Source organism: Rhinopithecus roxellana, chromosome 2 (assembly GCF_007565055.1).
Source record: "Rhinopithecus roxellana isolate Shanxi Qingling chromosome 2, ASM756505v1, whole genome shotgun sequence".
In the NCBI taxonomy this organism is placed as follows: domain Eukaryota; kingdom Metazoa; phylum Chordata; class Mammalia; order Primates; family Cercopithecidae; genus Rhinopithecus; species Rhinopithecus roxellana.
Genome location: NC_044550.1, coordinates 31,217,165 through 31,238,099, shown reverse-complemented (window position 1 = coordinate 31,238,099; position 20,935 = coordinate 31,217,165). Strand labels below are relative to the sequence as shown.

At 37.0% G+C, this 20,935-nt stretch overlaps 1 protein-coding gene across 2 annotated transcripts in view; it reads right to left on the bottom strand.

Annotated features, from left to right (window-relative positions):
- Positions 1 to 19,773, bottom strand: part of SYNPO2 (synaptopodin 2) — a 174,049-nt gene extending 154,276 nt beyond the window's left edge. Inside the window, exon 1 of one of the 2 annotated variants that reach the window (XM_010364860.2) lies at positions 19,486 to 19,773. In XM_010364860.2, the coding sequence (XP_010363162.2) occupies positions 19,486 to 19,590 (105 nt within the window). In that variant the 5' untranslated portion in view covers positions 19,591 to 19,773. The remainder of the gene's footprint in view (positions 1 to 19,485) is intronic. The other variant, XM_010364859.2, reaches the window with a different exon arrangement.
- Positions 19,774 to 20,935: the final 1,162 nt, after the last annotated feature.

The window sequence follows — 20,935 nt, the reverse complement described above, 5'->3', positions numbered from 1 at the left end:
GAAATAATTTTAAGAAAGCCATCATTTATCATATTCTCATACTAAGCAACTCCACATTTAGGAATTTGTTCTAGAGGGATGATCAGAAAAGTGCACAAATATATTTTACATATACAAAAGTATTAATCTCAGCACTATCTGTAATGGTTAAAACTTAGAAATAAATTACATGTTCAATAGGGAATTTGTTAAGTCAATAATGGTCAATCTATATAATGTAATACTACACAGCCATTAAAAATTATGATATAGGCCGGGCGCGGTGGCTCAAGCCTGTAATCCCAGCACTTTGGGAGGCCGAGACGGGCGGATCACAAGGTCAGGAGATCGAGACCACCCTGGCTAATACGGTGAAACCCCGTCTCTACTAAAGAATACAAAAAACTAGCCGGGCGACGAGGCGGGCGCCTGTAGTCCCAGCTACTTGGGAGGCTGAGGCAGGAGAATGGCGTAAACCCGGGAGGCGGAGCTTGCAGTGAGTTGAGATCCGGCCACCGCACTCCAGCCTGGGCGACAGAGCCAGACTCTGTGTCAAAAAAAAAAAAAAAAAAAAAAAATTATGATGTAAATCAGAATTCATGGGCATGGAAAGATGTCCATGATGTGTCATTTAATAACAAAGCACATTAAGTACCATTCTTTTTCATGGAATGGAAAGTAAGAGTGATTGTGAGTTGCTGTGTGTACAGAGGGGTCTGAAAAGTGGCTCCCCAAAGTGTTAATAATGTGGTATTTCTGGCTGGTATAGTTTTTACTTATTTTTATCCTTTTCTGTAATGTTTGATTTACTTTTATAATGACAATATGTCATTTTTATGTTCCAAAAATTAAAGCCATTTTCAATTCTAGTTATTTTAGGGGTTTATAGTATAGACTGTAAAGAAGTCATTTGTGGGACACAGCCATGGTTTGATTACAATAGTGCATTTTAAGATGTGGCACTAGACTAATCAAGTCCAAGTATACCAATGACTCCTTTTTCTCTTTGACATATTTGCCCAAATGAGGGGTTTAAGGAATCAGCACATCCTCTCTTCTCCCATTTCCATCAAATTTGAATACTTCATAGAAGTAGACAGCCAGGTCAGAGTATTGTAGCAGTTTTAATAATGGAAATGAATGGTTTTAACTCTACAAGACGGTCTGTATCAATTGTTTCTTTGGGATTTCTAGTGGGGGAAGGGAAACAAAACATAAAAGCTATAAATCATATTGGATCCAAAGTTTGAGTAAAGAAGTTAGATTTATAAAAACATCAATTGTGTTTAAGTCCATGCACTGTTAATGATTTTTTTAAAAAAAAAATTGATTACATTTTCATATGCTGGGGAACTGCTTCATTATTTTTAAAAGTTATAAGGAAAAGAAAAGAATTAAGCATTTATTTTTCAAAAGGGCCAGGCTTAGTGTCTCACACCTGTAATCCAGCACTTCGTGAGGCTGAGGTGGGAGAATAGCTTGAAACTAGGAGTTCAAGACCAGCGCTGGCAACAAAGCGAGACCCTGTCTCTACAAAAAATAGAAAAAAAAAAAATTAGCTGGGTGTGGTGGCACACACCTGTGGTCCTAGCTACTTAGGAGGCTGAGGTGGGAGGAACACTTGGAGTTGGAGGCTGGAATGAGCTATGATGGTGCCACTACAGTCCAGCCTGGGCAACCTGTTTCCTAAGCAAAATAAAAATAACAAAATAATTAGAAAGGAGCTGCATTGGAAAATGCTGAATTCAATAGTAATTTGCTGAAATACCACTTTAGGCATAAAAAAAGATCTAGTAAGGTACACATTAAATTGGTAGCATTTTGAGAGTTTTTCTTTTTTTTAAACTAAGATGCAAATTATAATTTGGAGAAATTCAAATAAAATCCCCATACAATACTGTATAAATAATTATCATTTCCAGAAAACATTTCTTTATTTTTCAAATTCACTGAGAAAATATGACCATTCATTGGCATTTTCTTTCTCTCATTATTGTCTTGATTTAAAATAGCTCTAACCAAAAAGAACCTTAAAATCATTAACTCTAAATTTTTTTTATTTTATAAATAGAGCAACTGAGAGCCACTTAGTGTCAGTGATACAGTTAAAGTAATGGACACGAGGGAAATTAGACTCATACCTAGAATTCAGGTCTCCTGATTCTCAGTTCAACCAACAGTCTTTTCACTGAAGCTCTTGGATTTGCATCTTGTTGCTACATACTATTACATGAAAAATCTGAACACACATATGTACAACATACATATCACTCTTCTAATTACTCTTTATATAAGTTGCCTATTTAAAAAAAAAGCATCAGATAAAACTTCAGCAAAATCAGACTTTTCAATAGTTACCACTCTTGAACAAACAGTAAAAGATATATAGTCATTCATTCATTTATTCAACAACCTTTCAACAGGTATATCAGCCTGCCTTAAGTATCTAGTTACACATGTATGTGACATATGTTAATCATTCACCTTGAAGAGCATTATTTTGGAAAATGCCAAGAACTATGAAAAGATGTGGTTCCTACTTTCAAAGAGCAGGGTGACAATGTAAGTGCAAAAAATGCAAGCCATTTAACTAAAAATACCAATGAGGAACAAGCCCCTATATCATAACATTAGCTATATCAAAACAATAATATTTGTTTAAGTATCAAATAGGTACGCATTCCAATGATTGCAGTCTCCCTTGCCACCTTGGCTCCAGGACACTGAGCCCAGGTGAGAATTCGAGACTCGAGTGACGAATGAGGATGACACATGCAGGAGAACATGAGAACAGCCTCACTAGACAAAACAAGCTTGTCTGATAGGAAAGTTGCGCGGTTGGCTGGGGAAAGGGAGGAGGACACGTACAATGAAAGGAAGTAAAGGGTCTTACAAACCTGAAAAGGGATTTTCTATGAGAGATGTGCTGGACTGTTGAAATGCACTCCTGGAAAATCACACAATGCCTATTAGGATGAAACAATTTTCCATACTATGTTGTTACCGTTCCATGAAAATCAATTAAGACAGACATATGCCAGACTTCCTGTGTTCTTTCTCTCTCTCTCTCTCTCTCACACACACACACACACACACACACACACATCAGGTATCACTTCTGTTTCTTCTGCAGGTAAGGCAATATTAGGTTCAATGTCTCAATTTGCTCAGGCAGCTACAGGGAGAAGAGACTTCAAAAATCTAGATAAAGAAAGAATGGGAATTAAGAGAATGGGAGCCATGAATAGAAAGAAGAAGGAATTTTCCAGCTCAAATAAGAAAGGTCAGGGTAATTGGATATCATGAAGAACATAACGGAATAAATAACATGATGGGATCCTTAGTTGAATTTGTGTCTACTCTCAGTCCTGTGCCTGCAGCTGAAGGGATCCACAGTAACCTAGTCAACATGAAGCTATCTGGTCATTGTGGCATGGGGGTAGGATGGAGTAATGAGCTTCCTCTCCCTGACCACAGCTCTGCACTGAGATACAATTGTTCTGATCAACATTTCCCCATCTGGCAGGCCGGCAGCCAAAAGATTGGAGATCTGAAAATGGATCATTACATTTTGACTCCCTACAGCAACCGATAAATGTAATATAATATTTACACAAGTCAATCTAATAGCAATCATGCTGAGCACCATCCAGTGGAAAACGCTATGTTTTTCATGAAAGAAAAAAAAATAAAATAAAGGTAACTTCTATGGTATTATCTGACTCTCACAGATTTTGGTTTTCATTTTAGCTTGGTCTTGACTGATGAAAATAACTCACCACTGTTTGAAAAGCTAAAAACTCCAAGGAGTTGAATGTATTATCATTTACTTAGAAAAAGCAGCCTTATATAGTAATAAGGTCTTGTAATTTAGAAGACAAGCATGTGGGGGTGGAGGTGGGGGAGGGAACAAAATCCTCATTAGCCTTTGCCAAAGGCCCTGGCACAGAATTTTCCTGACTATTCGGAGATCAGTGTCCTATATTTACTTACCAAGAACAATTTATTTTCTTTTATATTTTCAAAGCACTTGAAATGATTTCTTCTCTTCGTGATGATTTCCATATGCTGTTTCCAATTAAAGGGCAATAGGTTATTCAGCAAATGTGAGGCAGCATTCTAAAACTATTAAATGCCACTTCACAAGGTGGGACTTCAAGGACTACAGGAGCCCTTCCAATGACATTCGGGTCTCAAAAATCACTGAAGAGAAGACAGCAGATATGCCTTAATTTCATAAAAGTTACTGAGATAAAATTAGAATAACTGCAAACATGCTAATAATAATTTTTAAACTCTTGAATGTTTTCTAAGTACTAAGTGATTTGAATGTATAATTTCTAATCCTGAAAACAATCCTTGGAAATGAGCGTTATAACTATCGCCGTGTTACAAATGAAGAAACTGAGGCACAAAGACTAATATATTGAAAGAAAGTCCATTTGCTCTAAATAGAGCTCAACAGAATTATATGCGATTAATTATAGCTTGAGATATTTCCTTTCAAAAATTTGTACCATTGACTGGGCGCGGTGGCTCATGCCTATAATCCCAGCACTTTGGGAGGCCAAGGTGGGTGGATCATGAGGTCGGGAGATCGAGACCATCCTGACCAACATAGTGAAACCCCATCTCTACCGAAAATTCAAAAATTAGCTGGGCATGGTGACGTGTGCCTGTAAATCCCAGCTACTCGGAAGGCTGAGGCAGGAGAATTGCTTGAACCAGGGAGTCAGAGGTTGCAGTGAGCCGAGATCACACCCCTGCACTCCAGCCTGGTGACAGAGCTAGACTCTGCCTAAAAAAAAAAAAAAAAAAAAAAAAATGCACCATTTTTAAGTGGGACAATCATTTGATTGTATTTGGCCACATAAAATACATAATTTTAGGATCCTGTGTCTTAAACTGATTAAACTGCATAACAAAGTAACCTTGATTAGTAACTGATACCGCAAACATTTTCTGAAATGTCATATTTATCAAAAATGAAAACTTGCACTGGGTGAAAGTGTCATCACAAATTGTTCTAACTGGCTTTTGTGCTACAGATTTTATGTGTATATCCGGAGTTCAGTGAATTGGACTACTGCTTTTCTTAATTTTTGAATAAATAAAACTTGTTTAGAAGACAGTTACTTCCTCCTTTAACTAGAATAACAATACTAAAGACAAACCCCTTTACTGCATGATTACTGTGTGCCAGGTACACAGAAAGAGAAAGTCGCTTTCTCATGAGCTCATTCTCTTTCAGCATTTTGCAATATATTATGTTTTACTGTGCCTGATTAAGTGAATTTCCATATAATTATCTAGTTTCAAGGAAATCATCTTAATATACAGTCTTTAAAAAGCCTTTTGAGTTATATTATTGACTGGCTATTTGGGTCTCAGATTTCTCACCTATAAAACTGAGTAATATTCCAATATTTTTTACCTACAAAGGCAGCAATTTCATTACATAGTACCTTATTCTACAGATGAGGAAACTGAAGCTCTGAAAAATGTCTTTAAATTTACACATTAAGTCGTAACCAGCACTGAAATATTTTTATCCTTTCCATGGGCTTGTTTCCAAACAATATCCAAATAGGGTTATCTCTTTTTTAAGGAGAACTGAAATTAAGACACATTAGAAAATACAGCAAAACTCTACTTTGCTCTAGATATGGTGTCAAGGTTAAAACAAACAGGATCTAAGTATTAAAATTCTCCTCAATACTACTTAAATTCCTCTTCTCACACTGGGAGAATGCACTTCAGATGAAGAGAAAATATTACTTTAATATTATTTTTATCAGAATTGTTACATAAAAGGTTGTAGTGATTATTCACTTAAATAAGTGCTTGATGTGGTTTGGCTGTGTCCCCACCCAAATCTCATCTTGAATTGTAGCTCCCATAATTCCCACGTATTATGGGAGGGACCCGGTGGGAGAAAATTAAATCATGGGGGCGGTTTCCCCCATACTGTTCTCATGGTAGTAAATAAGTAAGTCTCACCAGATCTGATGGTTTTATAAGGGGAAACCCCTTTTGCTTGGCTCTCATTCTCTCTTGTCTGCTGCCATTTTGCCTTCCACCATGATTGTGAGGCCTCCCCAGCCACATGGAACTGTGAGTTCATTAAACCTCTTTTCCTTTATAAATTACTTAGTCTCAGGTATGTCTTTATCAGCAGTGTGAAATGGACTAATACAGGTGCTCTAGAGACAGGTCAGTAGGCTGCTACATCATGAGAAGCCGAAACGGATAAAGAGGAAATTCAAAGATCTAATTGCAAAGTTGTTCTTATAAGACCAGTGTGTTAATTATTTAATGATGGGAAAATAACCACATGGCCAGAGTTCCCAGGAGAGAGACTTTTTCATTTTTACCACTGTGAAAGACTGGACTTCTCATAACAATTTGTCATGGAAATATGTGCCAGCTACATTGGCACATTTACTGTTCCTTGACCTTATCAAGCACACTTCTGTCTCAGGGCTCCTGTACCTTTAGAACCCTGTGCCTGGAAGGCTCTTCCCCCAACTATCTAACAAGCCCACTGGATTCTTATGCACATTTATTTTCATCTACAAAATGAAAAGGAAATGAGCACCAACTAACATTGAATCTACTTTACAATGTGAATTGACAGTGGTATCCTGGTCCAGTCTGGTCTGTGGGCCAGACAGTTATGTACTTCCCACAGTGCTTCGGTGACCTCACCAAAAAGGGGACTCACCTCCCAGAAGGGTGGAGGGTTTCTCGTCAGCTCATTCTCTTTCAGTATTTTGCAACATATTATGTTTTACTGTGTCTGATTAAGTGATTTTCCACATAATTATTTAGTTTCAAGGAAATCGACTCTCACAAAATGATTCCTATTAAAATATTTCTGAAAGGAAGTTGTTAATTAAAAATAACACATTTCAAGCACAACAGAACAACAAGAATACAGCAGAGCCAGAGCTGACTCTTCCGCTCTGCTCCTATGGATACTCTTCATCATATTATGAGATTAATACCATTACTGCTTAATCCTATGTGACAGGTAGGGAAAATATTCAAAATTATCAAGAAGATAATTTGGAATATGGGTTATTTGGAATATGTGACAGAGGAACTTTGCCTTATTGTGTCCTATGATGTTAGTTTAGTTAATGTTACTGTGAAGCAATTGGGATTAGGAAGCTATTTAAAAACTAACATCTGAGCAGGAAAAACTTCTGGATTTGTTTTTTCAGCAAAGGCAATACTCAATTTAAAACTTAACAGAATTTAAGCCAAGTGTAATGTTTAGAAAGATCTTCATGGGTACAAATTAAAAATGGCTAAAATAATACAATATGGCAACAAAATGTATTTTTTTGCAAGTACTGTTGAAGATGCAAAGAAAACAAAATACCAGAAAATTAGTATGAATAATACTGAAACAAACTACATATTGGCGGAAGTTTGCTGTATGGTTGATTAAAAAAAATGTTGCTGGTATACCTCGGCTTATGGCATTTTCTAAGTTATATCTCAATATTGAAATAAAAAATTACTTCTTTGGGGATCCAAGAAAGAAAGATACTGGAGATAAATTCTCAAAAGTAAATGAAGTCTTTAACTCAAGAAAATGAATATTTTGTAGAAAAACTATGTACACTGATAATCATTGATGAATTGACAAATATCTATCTATCTATCTATCTATCTACCTACCTACCTACCTACCTACCTACCTACCTACCTATATATAGAGAGATTCTAGGGTAAGATTACAGAGGTGCCTTAAATCAAATTCATTCAATGCATTACTTGTAGGCAAGTTCATGCAGCAAAATAATAGAAGTGGAAAAGTGCTACAGGAGGTCATAAATATGAGTAATTTTATAGAAACTCACATTTAAACCACACTGGAATCTTTCAAACGTACCAATTATATAGGGAGTGACTAGGAAAAGTTTTATATCATACAGAAATTTGTACCACTGAGGTTCCAATGGTATGTCTTACAAATCCTTAAAATACTTGTGGAACCTAAGGATATTTCAGTTTTATTTAACAGATAAATGAATATTCCAAATTTGTTGATGTTTTCTGTGATGACAAGTGGCTTTTAGTTGCTGGTCACCTGACACACATTTTAGGATAATAAGCATGATACATTCCCTAACATGAATTGCTTTGAAAGCAACTTCAAAAAGAAATGAAACAGAATTGTTGAAAATATTTCTATAATTAAGTGATTTGGGGCTGGAAATCACTTAAATGTATTATTCTTTAAAACGCCATAATAGCACATTTAACTAGGAAGAAGAATTTCTAACCTGATTTCATATTTTTCAAATAAAAAGTACAGCAGGCTGGGTGCGGTGGCTCACGCCTGTAATTCCAACACTTTGGGAGGCCAAGGCAAGCAGATCACCAGAGGTCAGGAGTTTTAGAACAGCCTGGCCGATATGGTGAAACCTCATCTCTACTAAAACTACAAAAATTAGCCGGGGGTGGTGGTGGGTGCCTGTAATCCCAGCTACTCAGGAGGCTGAGGCAGGAGAACCTCTTGAACCTGGGAGGCAAAAGTTGCAGTAAGCCAAGATGGCACCATTGAACTCCAGGCTGGGCGACAAGAGCGAGGCTGAGTCTCAAAAAAAAAAAAAAAAAAAAAAAAGTACAGTCAGGGTTTAATACAAAAATAAAAATGTAACCTATTCCAATTAGTTTGTAAGAACAAAGGGTAGACATCAGAGAAAATGAAAAATCTACTGGTCAAATTGCAACAAAAATAGTTGCATTATTTGTTGATGAAAATGAAAAATGATTATCAGGTAATGATTAATTTATTCAGTGTACACCTGCATATATTAAGAGATTATCATTTCAGCTAAGACAATCTTTAAACTCAAGAACTGAAATAAATTAAAGTTTCACTAGACCTTTGAATCATTGTACCCCATGGGGTCACATCAAGATTTTCAAAATCTGAAAAAGTCTGTCAATAACATTGTTCTCACTTTAAAAAAAAGTCTGGTCAGCGAGAATAAAAAGACATTTTCTATTGTCAAGAAAATAAAATAAAAATAGTTTTGAAATATTGTTTATTTCACCTTTTATCTCATGTTTTAAAGTTTTCTTTTTGGTATGTTTTACACTATAGATAAAATATAGCCCATCAGTACATGTGCATATATACTATATTTCATATATATGTACATTCACCCTGTATATGGGATATGCTCAAAATTGTTTTAAGAGGCACAATCAAACCTTTTGGCTACCACTGGTCTAATGGAGGAAACAGACTTGTGAACAAAAGCTTCAGCATCAGGCTGCATGTGGGAGCTCAAGGTGAAAGCAGTGTGTGATCACAGGAACACGGAAGAGCAAGTGCTCCCCTCTGACTAGACAATTGAGTCAAACCTCTCAGAGAACTGACTTTAACAGAGATGTCCAGGGTAAGTAAAATTTCTCCAAGCATTTTAGGGAAGGCGCCAGGAGATGGGGTGGACAAGTATTCCAGCCAAGGACACAGCAGGGATGAAGCAACCAGGGAGGAACAGTGTTTGAGAGAATCGTGGTATTTTCAAATGCTAAATGCACTTCTGGGAGGGTGACAGGTGATGGGGCTGGACAGTTTGTCAGCATCCAGATCACAGAGAGCTTCGTGTGCCACAGCGGGGCCATCGGTCTGTGAACAAGCCCCACTGCAGGGTGGCAGCTAAGAGCATGGGCTTTGTCATCAAACTGGCTTCTGTCCTCGTTTTGCCATTTGCTAACTATATGATATTCAGTTTTTTACTTAACTTATCTAAGCCTCAGTTTCCTCCACTGTTAAAAAAAACAAAAAGGATTGTAGGAATATTAGGAACAAAATAATTCCTAAAGTGCTTAACCCATGTCTGCACATAAGATAAACCAATGTTATGGTTATCTTGATGACAGAGATGGGGAGCCTTTGAAGTATTTTAAGAAGTGATATAACAGGTGATTTAGAAAAATCTCTCTGGCAGCTCTGTGTAGCATGAACTCAAGGAATGTGAAACCAGAAACAAGGAGACCAGTTACAGGGCCAATGTAATTATCTAAGAGACAAAAATAAGGACCTGAGCCGAGGTGGTGGGAGCAGGAATACAGAGCAGGAAATGGAGTAGAGGTTACTGAGGAGGTAGAAAATCAGTATCTAGACTGCCAGCAAAACACCCTGGATTTATATCCTCTTAATAATTTCACCTCTGATATGTCTTGAACTGCATAACAAAATTCTCAAAAATGGTCAGCTGCTTGAAAGTTTTTGCTTCAAAAACAAGGTATCATGCCATAGTTTTCAAGAAGACATGGAAAATCTTGCTAAGAAAATAAAAGAAAATTATCCTTCAGAAGACAGAATTATGAATGTTTCTAGCCTATTTCTGTTTTATTTCCTAAATTATTCATTTTGGAAATAAAAGTTTCAAATAAAATGATTTAACATTAAATAATTGAGATTATACTTAATGTCAGAACAAGAAAAGCAGGTTTGGTTTAAGGGGTCACAAAAATCTCTCCAGCATGCTCTTGTTGAGATGCCGTCTTCCTGTCTTAACTGGCTGTTCAAACTACACTAGATCCAAAAGTGACATGTGTATGAGCTTAGAACACGAGCCCTGGATCCAGGCTCTTTAGATGTGAACCCCAGCTCTGGTCTAAACTACCCATGTGACCTGGAGAAGTTACTTAACCTCTTTGTGCCCCTGTAATGGGGATCTTAACTAAGGGTAACCTCAGAGTTCTGTCATTATATTTAAACGGTTATTCAAGAAGCGCCTGGCACCTAGTAAACGTCATATATGAGTTTCTTAAATAAAAATTTCTCCAGAAGATACTGTTAAAGACAAGAAGATATTTGGGGTTAAATGGCAGTCATTGGTCATGATTACAGATTTCCTAGGATAAAAATAACATGTCCTGAAAAGGTGAAATTTAAGAAGGTAAATTTTGTTAAACCGGATGAAGGAAGAAGGGTGAAGGAAGGGGGCGTATCTATAGGTCAAATCAGATAAAATATTGGTATAGTTTGCTCTGTGTCCCCACTGAAATCTCATCTCAAATTATAATCCCCACATGTTGAGGGAGGGAACTGGTGGGAGGTGATTGGATCGTGGGGATGGTTTCCCCCATGCTGTTCTCATGATAGTGAGTGAGCTCTCATGAGATCTGACGGTTTGAAAGTGTTTCGCAGTCCCCCACTCACTCTCTATCTCTCTCCTGATGTCATGTAAGATGTGCCTTGCTTCCCCTTCACTTTCTGCCGTGACTGTAAGTTTCCTGAGTTCTCCCCAGCCATGTGAAACGTGAGTCAATTAAACCTCTTTCCTTTATAAATTACCCAGTCTCAAATAGTTCTTTGTAGCAGTGTGAAAATGAACTAATACAGACATAAATCCATAATTCTGTTCCGGAAAGCTCATCCTTCATTTTTTTTAAATCAATCCAGTACCCACACTGCTTCGAAATACAAGAGGAGAAGCTAGTTATTGGTGAGTAGGATTATAAAAATCCAAAGACCAATGGTTAGGAAATAGTTATTTGTTACATAATCTAGAGACACAAATTTTCATTCACAATGTTCCAAATGGTAAATCCACCACATTTCGCTGTTCATTTATCTGAAACACACCAGATTTATATGTTAGTTAAAGGAAACGACATCCAGTAATCTGCCACATGCAAACAATTTCACAAAGACTTGAAGATACAGTTTGTTGAGACTCTGGCCATCCCTGCTTTTGAAAAACAGAAAAGAATGATAGACAATTCAGAAACATTAAGTGCCTAAAGTAATCCAAAATCATAAACATGTTCTCATTGAGGTTGTCAAAAATATCCCTCAAAAGAGCAGATGTTATTTTCTTTCTTAGACGAGTCTTTTAACTTCATGAAGGCGTTTACTCTTCAGAATTGTTTAATGAACCTGTTTCAGAAATTCTCCATTTCCTTTTATAAGAACCTCACTGCATTCAGTTTCATCATGAATTTCTTAGAAAAGACGTAATAAACTTGGAGTCTATATATTATTCAGATTTATTGATAAGCAGACTGGTTCCATTTTCAGTCTTTCTCCCATTGCACATTACCTATAATCCTCTTCCTCCGGCCCATTAAACAAAGAGTAGTTTCTTATCAATGTTTTTAAGGAATAAGGTTAAATTTGGTGAGATTCTATTTCATAGAAACCCTGTACTGAAGTCATTGCACTTTTCACCAGTACTAAGTGACAGCCTGTTCTTTTTATCCAGGTAGAGGCAGTGGAGTAGCATGACGCCCCTAATAGACAGAAAGAATTATATTTAACTTTGGGCTTCTTTATATAATGTTTTCGCAATTAATTTATTTTTCAGGATCAGTTTTTTTAATCTATAAACTGAGAATTACAAAACTTTATCAACCGAATTAATGTTAAAAGAGATATCATATATTAAGACACTTCAGAAATTATAAGATATACACATGTGAAATATTTTTAGCCAAATATATAAATTAGTTTATATTCTTAAACACTAATTAACTGACAGAAGTTATTTTGGAAGCTACATTAAGATGATTGCTATGAAAAATATGCAAAATATCCAGTTAGGCATAATGTGTATGTTATAATGACACTGCATAGTGACTTCCCCATTTGGCAAGGCAAGGATCCTTGCATTTCCTGTGGGTGAGTGACTATCATAAAAGGTAGCTAGATTTGAACCATCTTGCCAAGGCCCTACCCAGAAAGGCCAAACTCAACCAGAGTCTAGCAGGAGCAAGCTGGTATCTTGATGAAACAGTGGGATTGTAGGAGGTACAGAAGAGATTGTCAGAAGCCTGATTTCCTGTATTAGGGGCTGTACACTAATGAGGCCCTCTAGCTCTCCCGGAAGAAACCATACACATGCTCCAGAATTTGGACACCAGCCTCAGAGAGGACATTAATGGCCATTCACATTAACCAGAAAAGCACAACACCCAAAGAAGAGAGAAACGCCACCTCATTCAGTTATGAATAAATACATCTATCTGCCCCTTTCCTCTTCAAATCTTTCCTCTTTCCTTCAACCATGGAGGGACTAGAGGGATATGGGTAAACAGCAGACACCCTCCTTTCCATGCCACACCCTGGAGCCACAAGCCTGGCCACCGTGACTAGGGAGAGAGTTTAGAGTCAGATAGTTGACTGAAGCTTTAATTAAAGTTGAGTGTTTTAATAACTAAAAGCCACCAGGAATGATGAGATCTGCCCAAAATATTACTAACAAAGGGATTCATCTTTATCATGTCAAAAGCAGTTACTGGAAGAAATATATATTTATAACGGAATGAGTTGACGCTCCTTAAAAAAAATCAGTTACATCACATAGGTTCATATCAATCACGTGTTCTTTATGTATGTTAGTCCTGAAAACTTATCACCAACTCATGTGACTTCCATTGATGATCATGTTGAAACTAATATTTCTAGGCAGAATGAATGAAAATTTGACTGGGCATGACAAGAGCTGTATACTCTCCCTCTTCCTTTTTCTTCTCTTTTTGTTAAATGTGAATCAGTACTTTAGTAACCTGGGATGCATTTCGGTATTAGGCAGATGTGTAGTTTCAGTTAGCCTAGAGAAGTGTTTCTTGAATGTTACTGTCAGAGTATAGAACTCTCAGCTTAGAAATAAAAACTCTGAACTTTTATTGAGTATTAAACAAAGGTAATTGTTTTTAAAGCAAATCATATTATCTCTCTCTCTCCTTCTTCCTTTTTCTCCTACTCTCCTTCCCCCTGCATCTTTCTGCAGTTTTATTCCCCCGACTTTCCCCCAACACTCTGCACCCACTCCCACTTATGAAGGCACTAGGGAGGCTAGCAAGTCCATGGACGGAGAAGACAAACTACCAGGGAATAAACTGCTAGTCTCCCCTTCTTGCCAGTTCCTCTGATCTTTACAGTAATCATTTTGGAGCTTCCCAATACCTCCTCTTCCCCACTCCTGCTGACCCGGGCAGCCCATCCATTCTGGCTTCAGAAAGGGAAAATCCTCCCACCACTATTATGACCTGCTCACAGTGCCAAAAACCCAGATAATGATTAACCTCTCTCTGGTCTTCCTCTTAAGTTGACTAGGAGAGAGGCAGTGGGGAAGGGCGGAAGGGACATAACGTGCCACCACCCGTCAGTAAGTCCTGTGGGGACCTATCTGGCCTCACTTTGTTTTTTTTTAACCTTTTCTTGAATTTTCATGACAATTATAGAACATCAGAGCAGTAAAGAATCTTAGATGACTGATGATGATGATTTCATGAACCAGCAAAATATATATAATATATATTCATATACATATATATCTTCTTTTTTAAGTTTTATTTTATTTTTAATGGACAAATAATAGTTGCATGTATTATGGGGTACAACGTGATGTAGCAAAACATGTATACATTGCGGAATGATCAAATCAGGCTAATTAGCATATCCATGACCTCAAATATTTATCATTTCTTTGTGATGGGGACATTTAAACTCCTCTTTTTTAGCTATTTTGAAATATACAATACATTATTATCAACTATAGTCACCGTGCTGTGCGGTAGAACATCAGATTTTTTTTTGGCCTCAACTTTCTATAGCAGCTTTTGTGAATCTTGACCACACATCACAATTCCCTTTGGAGTGTTTATAAATCCTGATGTCCAGGGTGAACCCCAGATCAATTAAATCAGGGTTGTACACAAACTATGGCATTTCTTTTAAATAATCTTTCCTTTTGGGACCGATTTAACCTACTTTTATCCTCTCAGGCACCTGTTGCCACCAATGAGGAAGAAGAAAAATCAGATCTCATCATTTTTTGTAGCTTAACCACTGGCAAGCAATGTAGCCTTTCTCATACCTACTGTTTAGGTTTTGAGGAACATTTGAAGAGATAATACCAGCAAAGCACTTGCAACTTTTCCTGGCACATGGCAAGGGCTTGATACATGTAAGCTACATATGTGCTATGTCCAGCTAATGGCAAAGTTCATGCATAGTGAATATTTTATCTCATTGTCATCTTTCAGAACTCTCTCTTAAAATATATTATTCCAAAATAAGGATTTTTAAATATCACCTACTTAATAGATTTACCTAGAGCACATTAACTTCTATAAGCATGTCTGGCTTTAAAATTCCTGGAAAGGGCTTAAAAATCAATTTAAGCCGGGCGCGGTGGCTCAAGCCTGTAATCCCAGCACTTTGGGAGGCTGAGACGGGCGGATCACGAGGTCAGGAGATCAAGACCATCCTGGCTAACACGGTGAAACCCTGTCTGTACTAAAAAATACAAAAAACTAGCCGGGCGAGGTGGCAGGCGCCTGTAGTCCCAGCTACTCGGGAGGCTGAGTCAGGAGAATGGCGTAAACCCGGGAGGCGGAGCTTGCAGTGAGCTGAGATCCGGCCATTGCACTCCAGCCTGGGCCACAGAGAGAGACTCCGTCTCAAAAAAAAAAAAAAAAAAATCAATTTAAAAATTAAGTGATTAAGCATATTTTCATAAAGATATTACTAGTTTTCATATATAGGAAGGAGCATTTATTTTCAAGTATACACACTCGAACACATTAAAATCTTTTACCCCCTTTAGAAATACCTATGTTTCTGGAATTCTTCTATTTGAAACATTTTAAAAACCTTACTGATGGCACTAAGGGAAAAGAATTATATTATCTGAAAGGTGTTTTGTGTAAATAATACATTTTTATTCAAAATCTTAAAGAACACATATACAATAATAGATAAGAATTATTAAATCCATGTTGGCCTTATTAAATGAAGGATTATACTCTGTCACCTCAATTTTAATGAACAATTATTTGAAATTTTGAACTAAATTCAGAAAAATGCATACTACAGTGGTATATAAGATTTGAAGAAAAAATAAATTTCTAACTATATTAAAACATATAACGGATAAACAGTCTGAACATTTTTTTCTTAATTATTTTCAAAATGTGAGTAATTTTTCAATTGCAGATAAGATTTTTTTATAAAACAAAAATTTCTCCCCACTCCTTTATATGAGGATTTTTCAAAGTGATTTGCCAAAAGTATGTCCTGAGACAGAGCCAGATAAGTATATGTCCCAAAAGAGAGAGTTCTGTAAAGAAGAAGTGCTCACATTCTTTTTGTAAAGCCATCTGCACACACAGTGTGGTTTTCTGTTTGGATAAATTTGTTTCTGTTTATAATCTCTTGAAAATATACTTTGCAGAGTATTATGCTATAACTCAGTGTTAGAAATGTTTGCCTCCCATCACATATATTTAGAATATAAATTAAAAGATATATAAACATTTTAAAAACAAGCTTATGTTACTGATTATTTGGGCCTTATAAAAATTCAGTTTATTTTTTAAAACAAAACAGATTTTCGTGGCATTGAGCTTAAATGTCAATGACAGGTTTTGATAATCAATATTCCTGTTATTTATCTTTAAAATTGGGGGTTTGTATATAGTTCAACCAGCTAACCAAATACTAAACATGTTTGGACATATTTCAGAAGTGACTAAATATGTCACTATAAAGGTATTTATTGGGAATTATAAAGTTATTCAATTTTTATTGTTCTTAATAACATTAGACGAGTTTTTTCACACTATTTCAGCCTGTTAGATTTTTACTCTATATAGAATTATGAAAAACCTAAATATGTAGATATTTCACAGCAAGCCAAAATGTGTTATTGTCTACAGAACTGCTTTGTAGCATTCCCATTTTAAGGAGCATGGTTCAAGCACTTGCTGAAATTTTCTTTTCTTTGAAAATTTAAGTTTTCCTTCAACTCCCAAATTAATTCTGTGCATGTTATTCAAAACTGTGAACATTTGATTTGACAGCAACCATCTCTCTAGCCTTTCTGTCTCTTTCCTTGCATCCAGTCCTAACAAGCTATCACCAGTCCTTACGAGAAGAGAAAGTGTATGCCCAAGCAACATTCACTTTGCCTTGAACTCAGTGAGATACCATGACTAGATCTGAATTGACTTAATGTTTAAAATAAAATACAGTTATCATAGTGAGGCAATAGCTGTATAACAGAGAAAGTGATAAGCACTTTGTTCCAAGGAATTTCTCCCACAAATAATGCTAGTATAAGAAATCGAATATAATCATTTGAACTAAAAAAAGAAAAAGATCAACAAAAATATGCCTTGCCATGGTAATTTAGAACTTAACATCTTCTATAGATAGCTCTTTAGTCTTTTTAACATACGGACAAAAGGTAGGCTGTAGACTACAGTTTGTCTCTTGCTCGCTCTCTCTCTCTCTCTCTCTCTCTCTCTCTCTCTCTCTCTCTCTCTCTTCTCTCTCTCTCCCTCTCTCTTACACACACAAACACACAAGAATTAAGGCAAACTTCCAGATACTTTCATAAGGATATTTTAAAATTTATACCTCTAACTATAGTATCACAAACTACAAAAGCAAAGCTTTTGTAGTTTTCAATAATGATCTTCAATAAATAAATAAATCTTCAATAAATAAATAAAGCTTCAATAATGATCTTTTGAAAATCACAAATGTATTGCTGGATATTTTAAGAAGGATGATTTGGGGGGAGTGTAGGACTGGATTCTGACATAGCCTAACAACCTTACTGAATCCTGGCAATAGAGATGTCATTAGCAGAGAATCTCCTCCACAGCACCCTTTCCTAGCAATCTGCTTCAGCTCTTCAGTGAGTCACCACAAGGAGGTTCCACATTGAAATCGCACATGGAGAACTCAGAAGAAACCCACTACCCACTCTACTCTTCAGGCCTGACTGCCAAAGAGCCACCAGAGAACAACAGCACTCAGCCACTCTGTCCCCATATTTCAATTAGCAGGCAAGTGATTCTAAAACTGTACACTAGAAGGATCGTAGAATACTTGGGCAAGACAGAGCTTCATAGACTGCACAGTCCAATTTCTTCCTTACTTCTTTACTACCTAAGTTAAAACTGTCTCTCTCTCCCTACATACACAGAGAGAGAGAGAGAGAGAGAGAGAACAGATGAGACAGGAAGGGTGAGAGATTTTCCTAAGGCCAGGCGGCAAGTTAGATCAGAGCTGGAATTAGAACCCAAATCTCATACCTAGAGCCAGCCAACTGCTATTCTAGACTCAGGACGAATCTGCTTCAGTGTCATGAATTCTACATATGCTAAATTGGGCATTCATATTTTATCTGAGGTTGCCTGCTATTGACTCCTAAAGGAACCCAACAAAACCACCTTTCTGAGCCTTTAATCACTCTACCAGTTCCAAGCTGAAAACTCAAGGCAAGTTACTTAACATCCCTGGGCTCTTTCCTCATCTAAACTTCATGTGTTGAACTGCAGACCTCGGAGGAACTTTCCAGTTATAAAAACTCTGCTTTTCATCTACTGTTTTATGCTTCATTCTTGATGTTCGCAATTTTCACTAGGTGGCAGGATTCCACCATCACATTACGAAAGGATTTTCAGATGGATGCCTGGAAGCAAAAAGAAGTTTCAAAGAAACTTCTTTCTTCACAAGGGACACTTAAAAAAAAAAAAAAAAAGTAAAAGCCAGAGGGAAGCAATAACTACAAAGGCAATGGCCCATGTATTTCATAAAGATCTGTACCCATTTTTAACATAAGCATAAAGTAGGAAATTAATCCCATGCTCTTGCATGTTCTTCAATACAATACTATAATTTGCAATTTGATGATGAAGTTAGGTAAAAGTTTGCTTAGTTTTGTGCATTTTAAGTTTTATTTTAGCTGAATGCCAATTAGAGAATACCAGATCCCCTCTGGCTAACTGGTAATGCAGGCAATCTAATGGCAATAAAAGCATAAAGCACTTTTATTAATGTGTTACAAAGTTACCTCTTAGTTAATTATAATATATTTAGATTATCTTCTAAGTTTATTTTTGAGATCTTGAATAAAAGAGTACATAAGAAGGAATACAGCACTTGGATTTTTGCATTTATTTGTCAAATCCTTAAAACGGTATTCTTTTAAATAGATTTTATGCCATTTCATCATATTTTTAAAATTATTGCCCAAAATTGGCCTTTTCATGAATGCTGCATAATAAATGTCACTACCAACGCTCTATATGAGTCCCCAAAATAGCCAAGCAAAGTAGTTATGCTGAACTGAGCGTTTCTCCTCTGCCAGAGCCAAGTGAAGTGACATGAAACAATAACTCAACTGAACGTTCTAAAATTGCCTGGAAGAAACGCTCCCCAGTGTCTCGCTGGTTGTCAGAAGAACATGGTTAACTAGGCCTTTTCCTCTGCTGATAAATATGGCATTCTTCCCACCTACCCCTCATCGATCGCAAGTTTATTACATAGGATGTGGTCCATTACTCTCCAGAGTTTCTTAGAAAACAACTCACATCCTAGAAAAATCAATGTCCGCCGCAAAATCAAACTAATACTTAGACTTCTGCATCAGAACTTGAAAACACCATCAACAGGTTGCTTTCATTCCTTCCTTCCTAGCACAGAGCCGTGACACTTCGTTCAGGTCCTACCTTTGCAACTTGTAAGGGCTGCTTCTGCTCCTTGCCACCTTGCAATCTGAACCCCCAGGGCGCCCCTCCAGTCATGGAAATGCAGATAAAATCCCCCGTGCCCATGTTTTCCTTTTAGTTGGGCAGCATGAAGAGCTTGAAATGAGAGACGAAGCTTGGGTGCGGCAGAGGATGCGCACTCAGCTTCGGGCGCCTGCAGAGGACGCAGGACTGGGTAACGCAGAGCCTCCGCCGCCGCTGCTGCAGCCGCTGCCCCGGCCGCCCGCTGCGAATTTGTGCAGCTAATGGGCTCATTCTCAAGGAGGCAGAGGCGCTCGCAGCATCCAGGACACAGCCCACTCTTGCGTCACTCTCCTTTGCTCGGCCCACCTTCAGGGAAAGGAAAGCAGCCTCACACACAGGAGGATGTCCCCACGTGGGGCGAGGTAAGGGAAAGGAGGACGGGAGAGCCAAAGTTCTCTTGCACTAACAGATCAAATTCAAGCGGTTAAAGGTACAAATATGATTGAAACACTTACATTTAATAATTCTGTAAATAGTAAAGGACACATGAAGGTCTAATCTCCACGCCGTGAATGACGTCATGAAGTATGAGCTTTGGGAATTCAACTACTAGAGAATTAGATTCTCTCAAATAAATGTTTTGAGAATTGTCACATTTATGAATGGAATAGAAAAAAAAGAGTTAAAGTGAGTTAAATTACTACTTTTCTGTCTGCAACGTCCTGAATTATTCCTATAAGAGGAAACAAAAGAAAGCATAAACTTTTTTTTAATAAACCTCCAACTCTGAAAAGTACTTTTCTGAACCATATATTTAGAGAAGGGGGAAGAGAAGAGACAGAGAGGGAGAGAGAAAGAGAGAGAATGAATATGAATTTTTCTCCTGGAGACTACATTCTTATAACTACATCTGTTGCATAGTTTTGGGTATGTTAAGTTTTAACGTGTTTTGTTTTCTTTCTTCCTGCTGATCTTCCTAAACCTAAACCCAACAGTTAGTCAACTGCATAAAATGTACAATGTCACCTACAGGTTTCTTATTTTTATAGTTTGTCATCCCATATCATGAATCTGGGTGGTCCAATATAAAAGTGGATTTTGTATATTCCAAATATTTAAATGTTTTAAATCTGAATACAATCTGCCAAAAATGTACAATGGGACATTTTAATTTTCCCACAATACTTTTGTTTTCCATAACATTCATCCACATAAAAGCATACTAAATAAGGAAGAGCCTGGGAAAGTTAGTTTGTGTTACTTGTGGTACCAAACAAATGTGATTTCCAGACACACTGCCTGTTTCAGCACTAAGAAACACTATATATAGTAAGTTCTCACTTAAAACATCACAGATAGGTTCATGGAAACTGTGACTTTAAAACCAATTTTACCATAGACTGATTGATAAAAACAAGGTTAAGTGCCTACAGTCTATTTCTGGTCA